This window comes from Pangasianodon hypophthalmus, chromosome 12 (genome assembly GCF_027358585.1).
Source record: "Pangasianodon hypophthalmus isolate fPanHyp1 chromosome 12, fPanHyp1.pri, whole genome shotgun sequence".
NCBI classification, from domain to species: domain Eukaryota; kingdom Metazoa; phylum Chordata; class Actinopteri; order Siluriformes; family Pangasiidae; genus Pangasianodon; species Pangasianodon hypophthalmus.
The window spans coordinates 1,255,448-1,268,553 of NC_069721.1; the positions used below are offsets into that span (position 1 = coordinate 1,255,448).

At 36.2% G+C, this 13,106-nt stretch overlaps 1 protein-coding gene across 1 annotated transcript in view; it reads left to right on the forward strand.

Moving 5' to 3' along the window:
• Positions 1-13,106, forward strand: part of LOC113536986 (uncharacterized) — a 132,669-nt gene that overhangs the window by 101,978 nt on the left and 17,585 nt on the right. The window contains exons 13-14 of the mRNA XM_053238561.1: positions 9,086-9,178; positions 9,479-9,562. Of these exons, the coding sequence (XP_053094536.1) occupies positions 9,086-9,178; positions 9,479-9,562 (177 nt within the window). The remainder of the gene's footprint in view (positions 1-9,085; positions 9,179-9,478; positions 9,563-13,106) is intronic.

The following is a 13,106-nucleotide window of genomic DNA, read 5'->3' on the forward strand; positions in this document are numbered from 1 at the left end:
CTATGGATAACTGCTTACGTCTGTTTTTGATGCTTTTGCATGGAATTTCAGTGTTTTTCCCGTCGCTTTTTACTGTATTGATGTCTCTGTTGCAAGCTAGCGGAACACATCATGTGACGCATTTCGGCGAATCACATCGCCAATGAAATTCTGCCTCCTGGTTTACGTCGACCTGTAGTTTCTCACTATTGGTGAGCTCTAAAAAGGAAATGATGATATTTAGACCAGCTATCATGGTGCTAGACGGAGTGAGCTTTCCAATGGCACTAAACACTCTGTTTTCAAGAGCGATCGCAGAGATACATCTGGTTGAAAAATGCTAAATTATGACAAAGTTAGGGGAAATTGACAGACGTAAGAACACCAAATGCCTAAAAATAAACATTTAAATGTGAACTTTTGCCATTTTTATGGTATCAGTGTTAAATAACACATTTTATAGAAGCAAAATACACCAAAATCTGAAAATTGACCAGTATGCACAAAAATGCCTTTTTTTTTTGCCTGCTGTGTCTCGCCTTAAGGCTGCTTGCTGCAGTTCATGTGATAGTCAACTGCTTGAATGATTACTAAATCTAAAATTGTAATTTTATTTTACATTTTTGGCATTTGGCAGACACCCTTATCCAGAGTGACTTACAATTATCTCATTTATACAACTGAGCAGTTGAGGGTTAAGGGCCTTGCTCAAGGGCCCAGCAGGGGCAGCTTGGTGGTGCTGGGATTTCAACTCTCAACCTTCTAAGCAGAAGGCCAACATCTTAACCACTGAGCTACCACTTCCCATTTTAATACATTATTTACTTCTTTATATGTTTTTACTTCTGTATTTCTCTAAGCAAAGCTTTTGATATTTTTGTTTACAAAGCACTGTATGTATTTGTGTAATATACTAACATTTTTTGTTCTTGTTATTGTCTAGCTATTCTTTTGGATCGCTGGTATAAAACAGACACTCTAGGGAAAGTGTTGATTGTGGTAGGTCCGCTACTGGGGTCATTTCTGATTCTTCTGTATGTTATCGCTGTAGGTAGGTGTTTCAACAAATTTTTGTTTTATATTAAACAATTCTTATAGTGTGTGTGTGTGTGTGTGTGTGTGAGAGAGAGAGAGAGAGAGAGAGAGAGAGAGAAAAGTTGGTGTGGGGACATGAGTATAGAAGCCAGAGGAGAGTACATGTTTGAGAGAGTTTACTTCTAATGTAATATTACTTTTAGGAACATCATTTTGTGATTTTCCATAATAAATTATAGAACTAATATGCAGATACATTTAAAAAATGTTATTGCATGTTTTAAACAATTTCAAACAGGCATAATCAGTCACTCTTTTTTGCTGAAGTGGAATTTCAAATGTTATTTAATTGCTCATCTAGTGGACTATATAGGCATTACAGTGCCATTATATTATACCCTATGTAGCATGTATAGTGAATATGAAGCAACTTGGGATTTTGCATACATACATTTACATTATCTCACTTGAAAATCACTCGCTGCTGCTGAGGATGGCCCCATACAGACAGCCTAAAGATCAGTGACATTACTGAGGAACCTGTGGTACTGTGGTATCATATAGAAACCATGAAGATAGCTTTACTACTGGAATTTCTACAAATAGATTTGCACAAGTATCCATCAGTGAACAGTTACTTCAACAAAATAGACTTCATGTTAAAACTGCAATGAATTCAGAAACAACTCTAACGCTTATAATCATAAGTTTCTCATAAGTTCCTGTTTACACAATTGCACTTTTTGACTCCATAGTACACAGTTATAGAAGGGATTTATTTATAATCGCACTATCCATTGCGCCCAGATGAGGATGGGTTCCCTTTGGAGTCTGGTTCCTCTCAAGGTTTCTTCCTCATATTGTCTCAGGGAGTTTTTCCTCACTGTCACCTCTGGCTTGATCATTAGAGATAAATTTGTAAATTTAAAATTTATATCCGGAATTTATATATTTCTTTAAAGCTGGCAGTGTCCGTTGTTAAAAGCGCTATACAAATAAAGTAAAATTTAATTGAATTAAATCTCAGGTATCTTAAAAAGGAATATAGGATGCAGTCCATTCTGCAATCATGACTATTCCATTCTCTAGGTTTGTGCTGTATTGCAGTATTTTCCCTGCTTTCTATTTAACATAAAAAAAGATTAATTATTTAATTGTCCAGAACCTATAGCCTAAAAAAGACAGGAATACAAGCATTTCCGGACACCCTAAAGGTGACTGTGGATGTTCTTACTTGGATAGCCGAAAGACTTGTATTCAAATCCCAATCATTGAACACTAGATAACTTCACTTTGATATTATAGACTTAAAGTTAAAACTCTAATAAAATCAAAAATGACTCAGATGCTCGTACTCAACGTTCTTTCAACACGTGTAGCACTGCTTGATTCTATAGCATTCAGCTGTATAGCATTCAGATTTCTTTTTCTGTTGAGAACAGTGATGTTAGGAATAGTCTGCGCTGCTGTGCGGCCCACTGCACATACAATGTCTTCAGACCCTTAGACAAAATTAGCTTTGTTAGGCTTTACTGGTGTTGTTCTGGTAGTTATGATAATTAAAAATACCTGTAATCCACCAAGAGAACAACAGAAACTCAAGAAATTTTGCAGCATCTGTTTGCTGACTCTGTGATTCTGAGGATTGGGAACAACATCGCCCCATTCAAGAGCATGTGAGATGGAGGAAGGGGAAAGGGATTCCAGGCAGTGCCAGTTAATATAGGAGAGTTCGAGACACTTATGCAACTGTCACTCATTCCAGTTTCAAATGTCAATTGGCTCATCTGTGTCATATTTATGTATTTAATATTGTCCTTGAATGACATTCCATAGTGTTTGTGATTGTATTTACAGCCAGAATACAAATTTCAGCGTGATGTGTTGTGGTTACATCAAACTGTCAGACAGTGGAGCGAGACTTAACCCCGCTCCTCACTCGTGCCGATATCACGTGAGAAACATGCGTTTAAGTGCAACATCAGAGTCGAGTGTAACTGAGACACGCCTCTGCGCATAATTCTAAAATAACTTCTGAACAGTGTTGAAGTCTGTAGTTGCGTCTGATACAATATTAACTCCTCACTACATGCACTTAAATCCACACTTAGTGATTGTGCTGACAGCGCATCATCATAATCTGCCAAGTTACAGTCAAATATGCTGAAACTGAAAGTTTGGAAATACAGTAAATAATACCAGGGTTTTCCCGAGGGCTTAGGTGCTGTCTGGGTTCCCGGGGGGTGGTGCTGGTTGGGGGGTTTGAAACTGGTTTTCAATGGTTTTAACTACATACTGAGTAGTTAAACAGTTTACTCTGTTTAAGATTCAACTTTATTATCATTGTGCAGTATGAGTACAGAGCCAATGAAATGCAGTTCTTTCACATATCCCAGCTTTCTAGGAAGCTGGGGTCAGCCATCATACAGCAGATGTGGTTAAGGGCCTTGTTCAAGTGCCCAACAGCAGCAGCTTGTGCTGGGGCTTGAACGCCGAACCTTCCATTCAGTTATCCATAGCCTTAACCGTTCAGCCACCTCTGCCCATAAAGAAGTGGGTGGGCTTGAACCATCAACCTTTCGGTGAACAGCCGGACACGCTAGTCTGTTGCACCCCAGAGACTGAGTACTGTGTAGTCTTAGGCACTCTAATTTTGTTAAAATACAACGTTGTTATAGATGTTTATTTTATAAGATAAGATAAGATAAACTTTATTAAATTCAGGTAGTCTTGTAGATAAGTAAGAAAGAAAGTAGTGAGAGTAGTAGAAATTAGTGAGAGTAGTAAAGTAATGAGAGTAGTGATTAGTCATCTGCCATTGGCTAAGGTGTTGTAGAGGCTGATGGCAGTGGGGATGAAGGATCTCCTGTATCGTTCAGTCCTGCAGCGCAGTGAGGTGAGTTGTCCACTGCAGCTGCTTCTCTGGTCCATCAGGGTGTTGTGTAGGGGATGGTCAGGATATTCCAGAATGGCCTCTAGCTTTTTCTGTGTGCATCTTTCCACCACGGCCTCCAGTGATTCAGACCTCATTCCAGTCACTGAAGAAGCTTTTTGCACCAGTTTGTCCACCCGCCTTGCATCCTTCTGCTTTATGCTGCCTCCCAGCAGACTGCAGCATAAAACAGCACACTTGCTACTGTAGTTTTGTAAAACATATGTAGCATCTTCCTGCAGATGTCGAAGGACCTAAGCCGTCTTAGGAGAAAAAGCAGTCTCTGCCCTTTTTTATACTGTACATCTGTGTGAAGTGACCAGTCCAACTTATTGTCCAGGTGCACACCTAGATATCTGTAGGCTGGCACCACTTCAATGTCCGCACCATAGATGCTGACTGGATAAGGAGGGGGTTTAGCCCTTCGAAAATCCACTACCATCTCCTTGGTTTTAGAGGTGTTTACTAGGAGGCAGTTTTTGTGACTCCAGTCACTGAAGGATTTTATCAGGGCTCTGTACTCCTCTTCCTGACCATTCCTGATACATGCAACAATCACATTATCATCAGAATACTTCTGAATGTGGCAACACTCAGAATTGTAGGTGAAGTCTGCTGTGTACAGTATGACTTCTGCATTATTGAATAAGTACAAAAACATTTTAGATTTTGAAACATTCATTTTCCAACAAAAAATTAAATGTTACAGAAAAAGGTTTGTATGCCAGTAAAGAAAGTAATACTACATAACACACCACTTTATCAGTCAAAAACACATAATGAAGTCTGCTGGGTTTAACTGCAAAAACAGAAGCGAGTGCGACAGTCAGAGTCTCAGATTCTCCAACATGCTCAGTAAAACATACCACCTAATTTCTTATAAAACTGTACAAAGTGTACCTTACACTGCTGATGCATTTTTAAAACTTGATTACTGTTTACTGATCTTTATAAGTGGAAACATTTCATTTCATTATATTCGAAGGCTTATTTTATAGTGACCCGTGTGCATTCCTATTATTTTCTGTTTCTCAGTCCTACTGACTCAGTTCTGGTGTTGAGGACATTATACATTATTTATGGCATTTTATTTATTTAACAACAATCAAATAATTCAGTTCTGTAATTATTCACATGTAAATGCATATTGCAGTTTGCTGTATTTCCATATTAATACATCATAGTTACACAGGTCCTTACACTGGAAAAGGGCACTGGTGTTTAAAACGTTACCTTTTGTTTTGGGTAGCTGTCATAATATCTGGAATATAAATACCATTCATGTGTTTTTATTTATTTTTCTTTTAAAAAGGCCTTGCAGATGTCTGAAATAATCTTTTAATAATCTTTTATTTCCCAATACAGTATGCTGTAAAAGGCCTGTAAAACCCTGCAGAATTACAGAATTACAGATTACAGAAATCATCAATGTTCTCAGAATATTTGTTATTATATCACTATATAGACTTCATTCCAGTAAGTACCAGTTTTGCAGGTAACGTTACATTTCTTTGACATTTCATTAAATGTACTATTATATTTTCTTAAACACTTTTTATCCTAAAGGCTAACATTATATATGTATATATGCATATATATATATACACACAGTGAGATCCGGAAGTATTTGGACAATGACAGAGTTTTTGTGATTTTGCCTTTATACACCACCACAATGGATATTGAAATAAAACAATCATTAAATTGTTTAAAAGATTAAAAGATGTGATCAAAGTGTAGACTTTCAGCTTTATTTTAAGAGTTTCTACAAAAATATGGCATTTACCATTTAGGAATTACAGCCATTGGATGAAAATCCTTTGCAGTCAATAACTGCCTGAAGTCTGGAGCCCATGGACATCACCAAGTTTCCACAGAGTTTCCTCCCTGGAGATGCTTTGCCAGGCCTTCACTGCAGCCACCTTCAGTTGCTGCTTGTTTGTGGGTCTTTCTGCCTTCAGTCTTGTCTTCAGTAAGTGAAAAGCAGCTCTATTGGGTTGAGATCAGGCCATTGACTTGGCCATTGAAGAATATTCCATTTCTTTGCCTTCAAAAAGTCTTGAGTTGCTTTCGCAGTATGTTTAGGGTCATTATCCACCTGCACTGTGAAGCGGCATCCTATCAGTTTTGTAACACTTGGTTGAATGTGAGCAGAGAGTATAGCCCTTTACACCTCAGAATTCATCTTGCTACTTCTGTCAGCAGATACATCATCAATAAACACCAGTGAGCCTGTTCCATTGGCAGCCGTACACGCCCATGCCATAACACTGCCTCCACCATGTTTGACACATGATGTGGCATACTTTGGATCAAGAGCTGTTCCTTTCTTTCACCATATTTTTCTCTTCCCATCATTCTAGTACAAGTTAATCTTGGTTTCATCAGTGCAAAGAATCTTATTCCAAACATGGGAGGCTTTTTTTAGATGTTTTCTGGCAAAGTCTAATCTGGCTTTCCTGTTCTTGAATGTTTCCAGTGGTTTGCACCTTGTTGTAAACCCTCTCTATTTACATTCATGAAGATGTCTCTTGATTGTAGATTTTGACAATTATACGCCTACCTTCTCCAGAGTATTCTTGACTTCTGTTGATGTGAAGGGGTTTTTCTTCACCAAGGAAAGGATTCTGCCATCATCCACTTTAGTTGACTTCTGTGGTCTTCCAGGCCTTTCGATGTTGTTGAGCTCACCAGTGCTTTCTTTCTTTTTAAGAATGTACCCAACTGTTGGCCACACCTAAGGTTTTTGCTATCTCTCTTATAGATTTATGTTGTTTTTCAGTCTAATGATGGCCTCCTTCACTTGCACTGAGATCTCCTTGGACTTCATATCGGTAGCTCCATTCGAACAGCTGCCAAATGCAAACCTGATATCAACTCCAGACCTTTTATCTGCTTCATTTGTCTTGAAGTAACGAGGGAATAAACTGCCCCTGGTCAGTTAACTTCTTGTCAGTCAATTGTCCAAATACCTTTGAGCCCCTGAAAATGGAAGTACTTTGCTTAAAATGGCTGTAATTCCTAAATGGGAAATGCCATATTTTTGTGGAATCTCTTAAAGTAAAGCTGACAGTCTACACTTTGATCAGATCTTGATTGTTTTATTTCAAATCCATTGTGATGGTGTATAAAGACAAAATCACAAAAGCTCCGTCATTGTCCAAATACTTCCGGACCTGACTGTATGTGTGTGTGTGTGTGTGTGTGTGTGTGTGTGTATATATATAATATATATATATAAACATTTAGAATGCATGTATAGAATGTAATGTAATCGATTTTACACACATTAAAAGCTTATAAATTCTAGATATTCTAAATATTTAAACATAGTCTCATTTATTTTGTTGCCTCCAGACCTACTAACTTACATACCCTAAAATCATGTTTAATCATGCAAGATTTCAGTTTTAGTTGTGTATTGAGTCTGAAGCATGTATACAATGAAGCTTGTAGCCTCATCAGCATAATTACAAGCACAAATAATAATTTCAGCTTAAAACTGAACCTTCACAAGCAAAAGTGCTATATTAATGTAATTAACATTCTCTTTTCTTTTTTTTTTCAGAATATTTGACTTTGGCAATATTTCCACTTTTGCCATTCATTTGGTTTTTTTGTCACGCTGTTTGCAAACGTCTGTGTAAGTAGATCATGTAATACTTTATCTGACCTATTTTACATTATTTATTTTTGTCAGTCAAACATTACAAACATTACAAACATTACATTTGATGTAATATGCATTCATAACCATATTATTTTACCTTGAGTCCACAGTCATTACATTATTTAAAAATTCATATACTTAGATAACTGATTACACAATTCCATTCCTAAAACACAAATTCCTAAAACTTTTACACATAAACTTTGTGTGTTGGTCAGGAATATAGTGAATTAAAATGTTAAAATTAAGGATGTACTGTATGGAAAGACAAAAAAATTTGATTCCTTTGCTCTAAAAATTATAAATTCAGTGTTTAGCAGGAAATGATCTGCATGGTATTTCCAGACTTGTTATTTATTTAAGCTCTTGAGTAAAACAGTCACTAGGTAGACATTTTATTGAATTTACACATTTACATGATTCAAAACATTCTGTTCATATAAAAATGACGATATACTGAATTTTAAATTGATTGTAGATTTAGTTTTAATTTAATTAGTTTAAAATACACCTAAACTCAAAATGTGGTTTAATCGGTTAACTTCTCTCACTTCTCTCTGGCTGGATAACTTACATAACTTAGATAAATTTAGTGGACAAAATCATGGTTGTTATGGTATATTCCATTGGATTTGGGTATTTTATGAACAGTTAAACAGCTTGCTAGCACTGCGCTAATTATTTACAGTACAGTACAGAAATGTGGATTTTCTTTGTATTCATGTTCGTATATTGATGATTGCTAATCACCCATGAATTACCAGGTGCATGCACACTACAACTGATTTGTATTTAGTGACACCCACAAAAATGTCATTAAAGGCAAAGCTCACTGAGCACAAACTAACAACTAAACAACAAAAAAATGAATTGCTCAGAGGCAGAAGTGTAATAATAATTAAAGCCCTGCCCCCAAATTCCAAGTAAGTTCAGTGCGAGTGGCAGTCACACTGATATGCAAAAAAAAAAAAAAAAGTGATTTTATTCTCATAATATTTCTGTAATACTGAGAAGCAGCAGATAATTACATCCTGTGGTTTCAGCCATGTCCCAAACCATATCCTATTATATAAAAGCCCACAGCTTCTGCACTTCAGACCTGATTGGAATCTCAGTGGTGGTCAGATGAGATAAAAATTTTGCCCTTGAACACTATCAGGAAGTTTGGTGAATAAAGGAGACTGAATGCAAGGAAAAGCCCTCAATCTGACTGTAAAACATGGAGGTGGATCATTGATTATTTTCAACTCTTGTGAAGATGAATGACATCTTGAGTTAGGCAAGGATACTTCAGACCAAACCCCTATTTAATTTATTTTTTAAATGAAGGAAGTCAATAATTAAGAAATAAAGAAAGTAAGTTACCATACATTCCAGTAGGGAGTGTGCAGCAGATTTAATAACCTCATTAAGAGCAGTGACAGATGTGTCATGTGAAGTGTGTAAAAATAGTTGTTTGTTTTTTGCAGTTTTACTCTGGATATCAGTGATGATGATCCTGGAGGTTGTAAGTGCATCAGGGTCGATCTATTTCCATTATGACTTTGCGAATAATGTGAAAGGTAAGTACCAGTCCTGTTTCATTACTGTTTATTGGTAGTGGAGATGCTTTTCCACTGGATGGTCCTCACACGGTTTCATGTACAAAAGAAGTTATAATTGTTTTATTTAAAGCTGAACAGAACGTAGTTGATCAGGAAGCTAAGAATCATCCAGTACAAAAGCATGACCATGTATTTTAGCTTTAAAAGCGTTTTTACTGCAGGTTTGTGGTGAATTATTTGTACATTGAAAATTCAGGTAATAACAGTGTCCTGATTAGACTTGTGTAAAAATGTTTTTGTGTTTTTCTCGTTTTGCAGAACGTGACACATTGACCTGTGTGAATGCATTCCTCCACATCTTGACCGTGATGATACTGTTTACAAGTCTAACGCATTTATCAGGTATTCATTACTTTTCTGATCCTTTACAAGTACTTTTTATTTTGATAACACAATTAAAAATACTAATAAATTCAAATCAAGTCAAAGGAAATGGTTAAAGCCAAATTAAAATGGAAACATATATTTTACAACATAAGAAAATGAGTTAGTTTATTTATCACCAGATTTTCACAGATGCCTTTAAAAGGTAACTGTAAACACATTCATACACAACACTGTTAGTGTCTGTTAATGCCAGAGATTATGTTAAGAAATGTGCATCCTTGGTTAATGGGGAACCTCTGATTTCTGATTAAAAAAACAAAACAGAATTTCATATTCATTTCATGATTTCCAATTTTCTTGTTATAACATACAGCCTAGATGTTACAGCGAATTTCACTCAGCAGCGCTCTTTATTAACAAACACAAAGGAATATATTCTCTAGCTCTTTGCAATATATGAAAGTGTAAACACCCCCAGGGCTTCCCTCTGTAACAGGCCAAATATAACAGGCATTTGTTTCCTTGTAGTACAGTTTAAACTGAAAGAATATGGTGAAGTGTCTGGTTTTGTTAATTACACAGAAGGATACTGAACTGTTCGTACCATGAATGTGGAAACGTGTTTTACTTTTGGGGTGCTGGAATATTAAGCAGCATACATATGGCATCACACCTATATATATATATATATATGACGTCACACCTGAATAATAGTAAAATATTTTTTCTTTTATTAGAGATTACAGTTACAATAATTAGACCACTGCTCAGGTGAATTCTTAAATCAGAAGGTGTTGATTAATTTTCTATAACAGTACCAACCTGAGTATTTATCGCTGTAACTTTGGCCTGGGAGAAGAAACCAGAGTACCCTGCAAACTCCATGCACACCTGTAGGTGCAAGGCAAACATGCTAACCACTACGCCACCACTGTAACATACATTTTTATATTAATGTGTTCGTTGCAATACTGTAAGTTATTGTTTCTGTAGTAACTGCTCATTCACAAGTGGAAGCTCCATTGTTATTTAACAAATAAAAGCATATAATTGTTGATATGGTTTTCTGTTAAGAGACATTTCTGTAACATTTATTGAAGGAGTCTCGTGCAGGTGCTTTGTAACAGTGAGTAAGTTTCCTGACACAGGAGTTATTCTGCTATCACTTATGTTGTAGGAGCTATACACAGTCATTCCATTACCAGCCTCTTTTTTATATCTTGAAGTTAATGAGGAAAAAAACATAAAAAAAAAGCAAAGAAACCAAGAAATTGGAAACTCCTCTGTCCAATGCAAATACAGTCATGGGAAAAAGAAAGTATGCATATACGTGTGTATGTGTATATATATACATATATACATATATATATATATACATTTATACCATAGTCTGTCTGAATACTCGATTCTGATTGGCTGGAAGGTGTGCGTTGAATGCTCAGGTAGTTCCAGTTAGTTTAATCACCGTTCTAAATTAATGCGCTGCCTATAAACAATCGTAACCGTAGTAACATACAGTTACAGCTGCATACAGTAGTTACTCTCACAGCTTCATTATCAGTAGAGACGTGGCACAGACGCAGCTAATTCACACACACACACACACACACACACACACACACACACACACACACACACTCTCTCTCTCTTTCTCTCTCTCTTTAATAATTATTTATTATAATTCATTCAAATAAATATTATAATATAATATAATATAACATAATAAATAAATGTAATCTTATCGCACTACTTTATCTCTGTGTATGATCTAAAGCGAACATAATTCAAGTCTGTGACTCACTGACATCACTAAACTTTTGATTTCTACTGTTGTGATGCTGTTCAAGGTTTGTACCGCAGCTTCATTCAGTTAGTTTGTTTTGGGGGTTTCTCCTTTCAGTCTCCTCTTCAGGAGGTGAAATGCTGCTCAGTTGGGTTAAGGTCTGCTGACAGATTTGTCCAGTCTAAAACCTTCCACTTTTTCCCCTGATGAAGTCCTTTGTTGTGATGGCAGTGTGTTTTGGGTCGTTGTCTTGCTGCAAGACGAAGTTCCTGCCAATTAGACTGAATGCATTTCACTGTAAACTGGCAGACAGAATGTTTCTGTAGATTTCTGAACTCATTCTGCTGCTACCATCATGAGTTCCATCAATAAAGATTAGTGAGTCTGTTCCAGAAGCAGCCATGCAAGCCCAAGCCATGACACTACCTTCACCATGTTTTTGGGTTTTTCTTCACACATCTCACAATGTTTCTGTCATCAACTGCTGTTGTTTTCCTTGGCTGACCTGTTCAATGTCTGGTTTTTAGTACACCTGTGGTTTCTTTCTTTCTCAGGACATTACAAATTGTTGTATTGGCTATGCCCAATGCTTGTGCAATGGCTCTGATTGATTTTTCTCTCTTTTCTCAGCTTCAAAATGGCTTGTTTTCTCCCACAGACAGCTCTCTTGTGTTTGTGTTGGTTTTTTCCTTTTTAACGACAAATGCAGTCATCACTGGTGAAACCCAGGGCTCAAACCAAGAGTAGACATTCAGAGCTATTAATTGTTTAAACAATCAATCTAACAGGACACACCTGGGTAACAAGAAACACCTGTCAGTCACATGTTCCAGTATTTTTGATCATTTGAAAAATGGGTGGGTTCAAACAAAAGGTGCCATGTTCATGTTGTTTAATACGTCTAGATGTAAATATCGGGAAATGAAAGCTGGAATTCCGATCTATCATCTCATATTCATATTTTGATCTCTAATCCAAAAATAGCAAAAACAATAGAATTGGCCTATATAAAGACATATATGTATGTACATATATGTATATACATACATACATATATATAGTCTGAGAACACTAGTGTAAATGATTCTATTTGGCATTCTTTTTCAATTTAACACAAAGGTTTTCTTTAGAAATGATATTATCAGTAATAATTTGAGTGAAATCGCTGAAATATTTACATGAATTTCAGTTTCTTAGTATTTGGTTCGTCCCCTTTTTGCTTTAATGACAGTGTGCACTCGAGCTGGCATGGACTCCACACGTTTGTGTAAAAACTTATAATCCATTTTAGATCAAATTCATCGGAGTGTTGTCTGATCACATGCTTCAACAGAAGAGATTAGACATGAGGAAAATCTGCCCTTTTGTACAAAGCAGTTAACCTGCTCAATATCACATATTTGCTTACATTTAAATAGGGACTTAGAAATAGTGCAACATTTTGAATTTTGAATATTTAATAGTCAAGATGTTACCAAAAGTCAAGATTTTACAAAAAGTTCTCATAGAATTTTCGGAATTAAAACTTTCTTTTTATTTCCAGTTTTAAATTTAAAAAAATCGTAGATTTTCAATGTGGTCTCAGACTTTTGGACCCCACCGATATAAATTCTGTCATGTCAGTGCCCTTAATGGAACAGAAACTACGTTTCCCATCAGCCAAAGCACTTCACATGGTCTGGTCAGGTGTCTGTATGATTACCTGCACATGTGTCCTGTTTCACCTAATTATTAACACTATTTAAGTTCCAGGTTTCTCTGTGTGTCTTTGTCAAG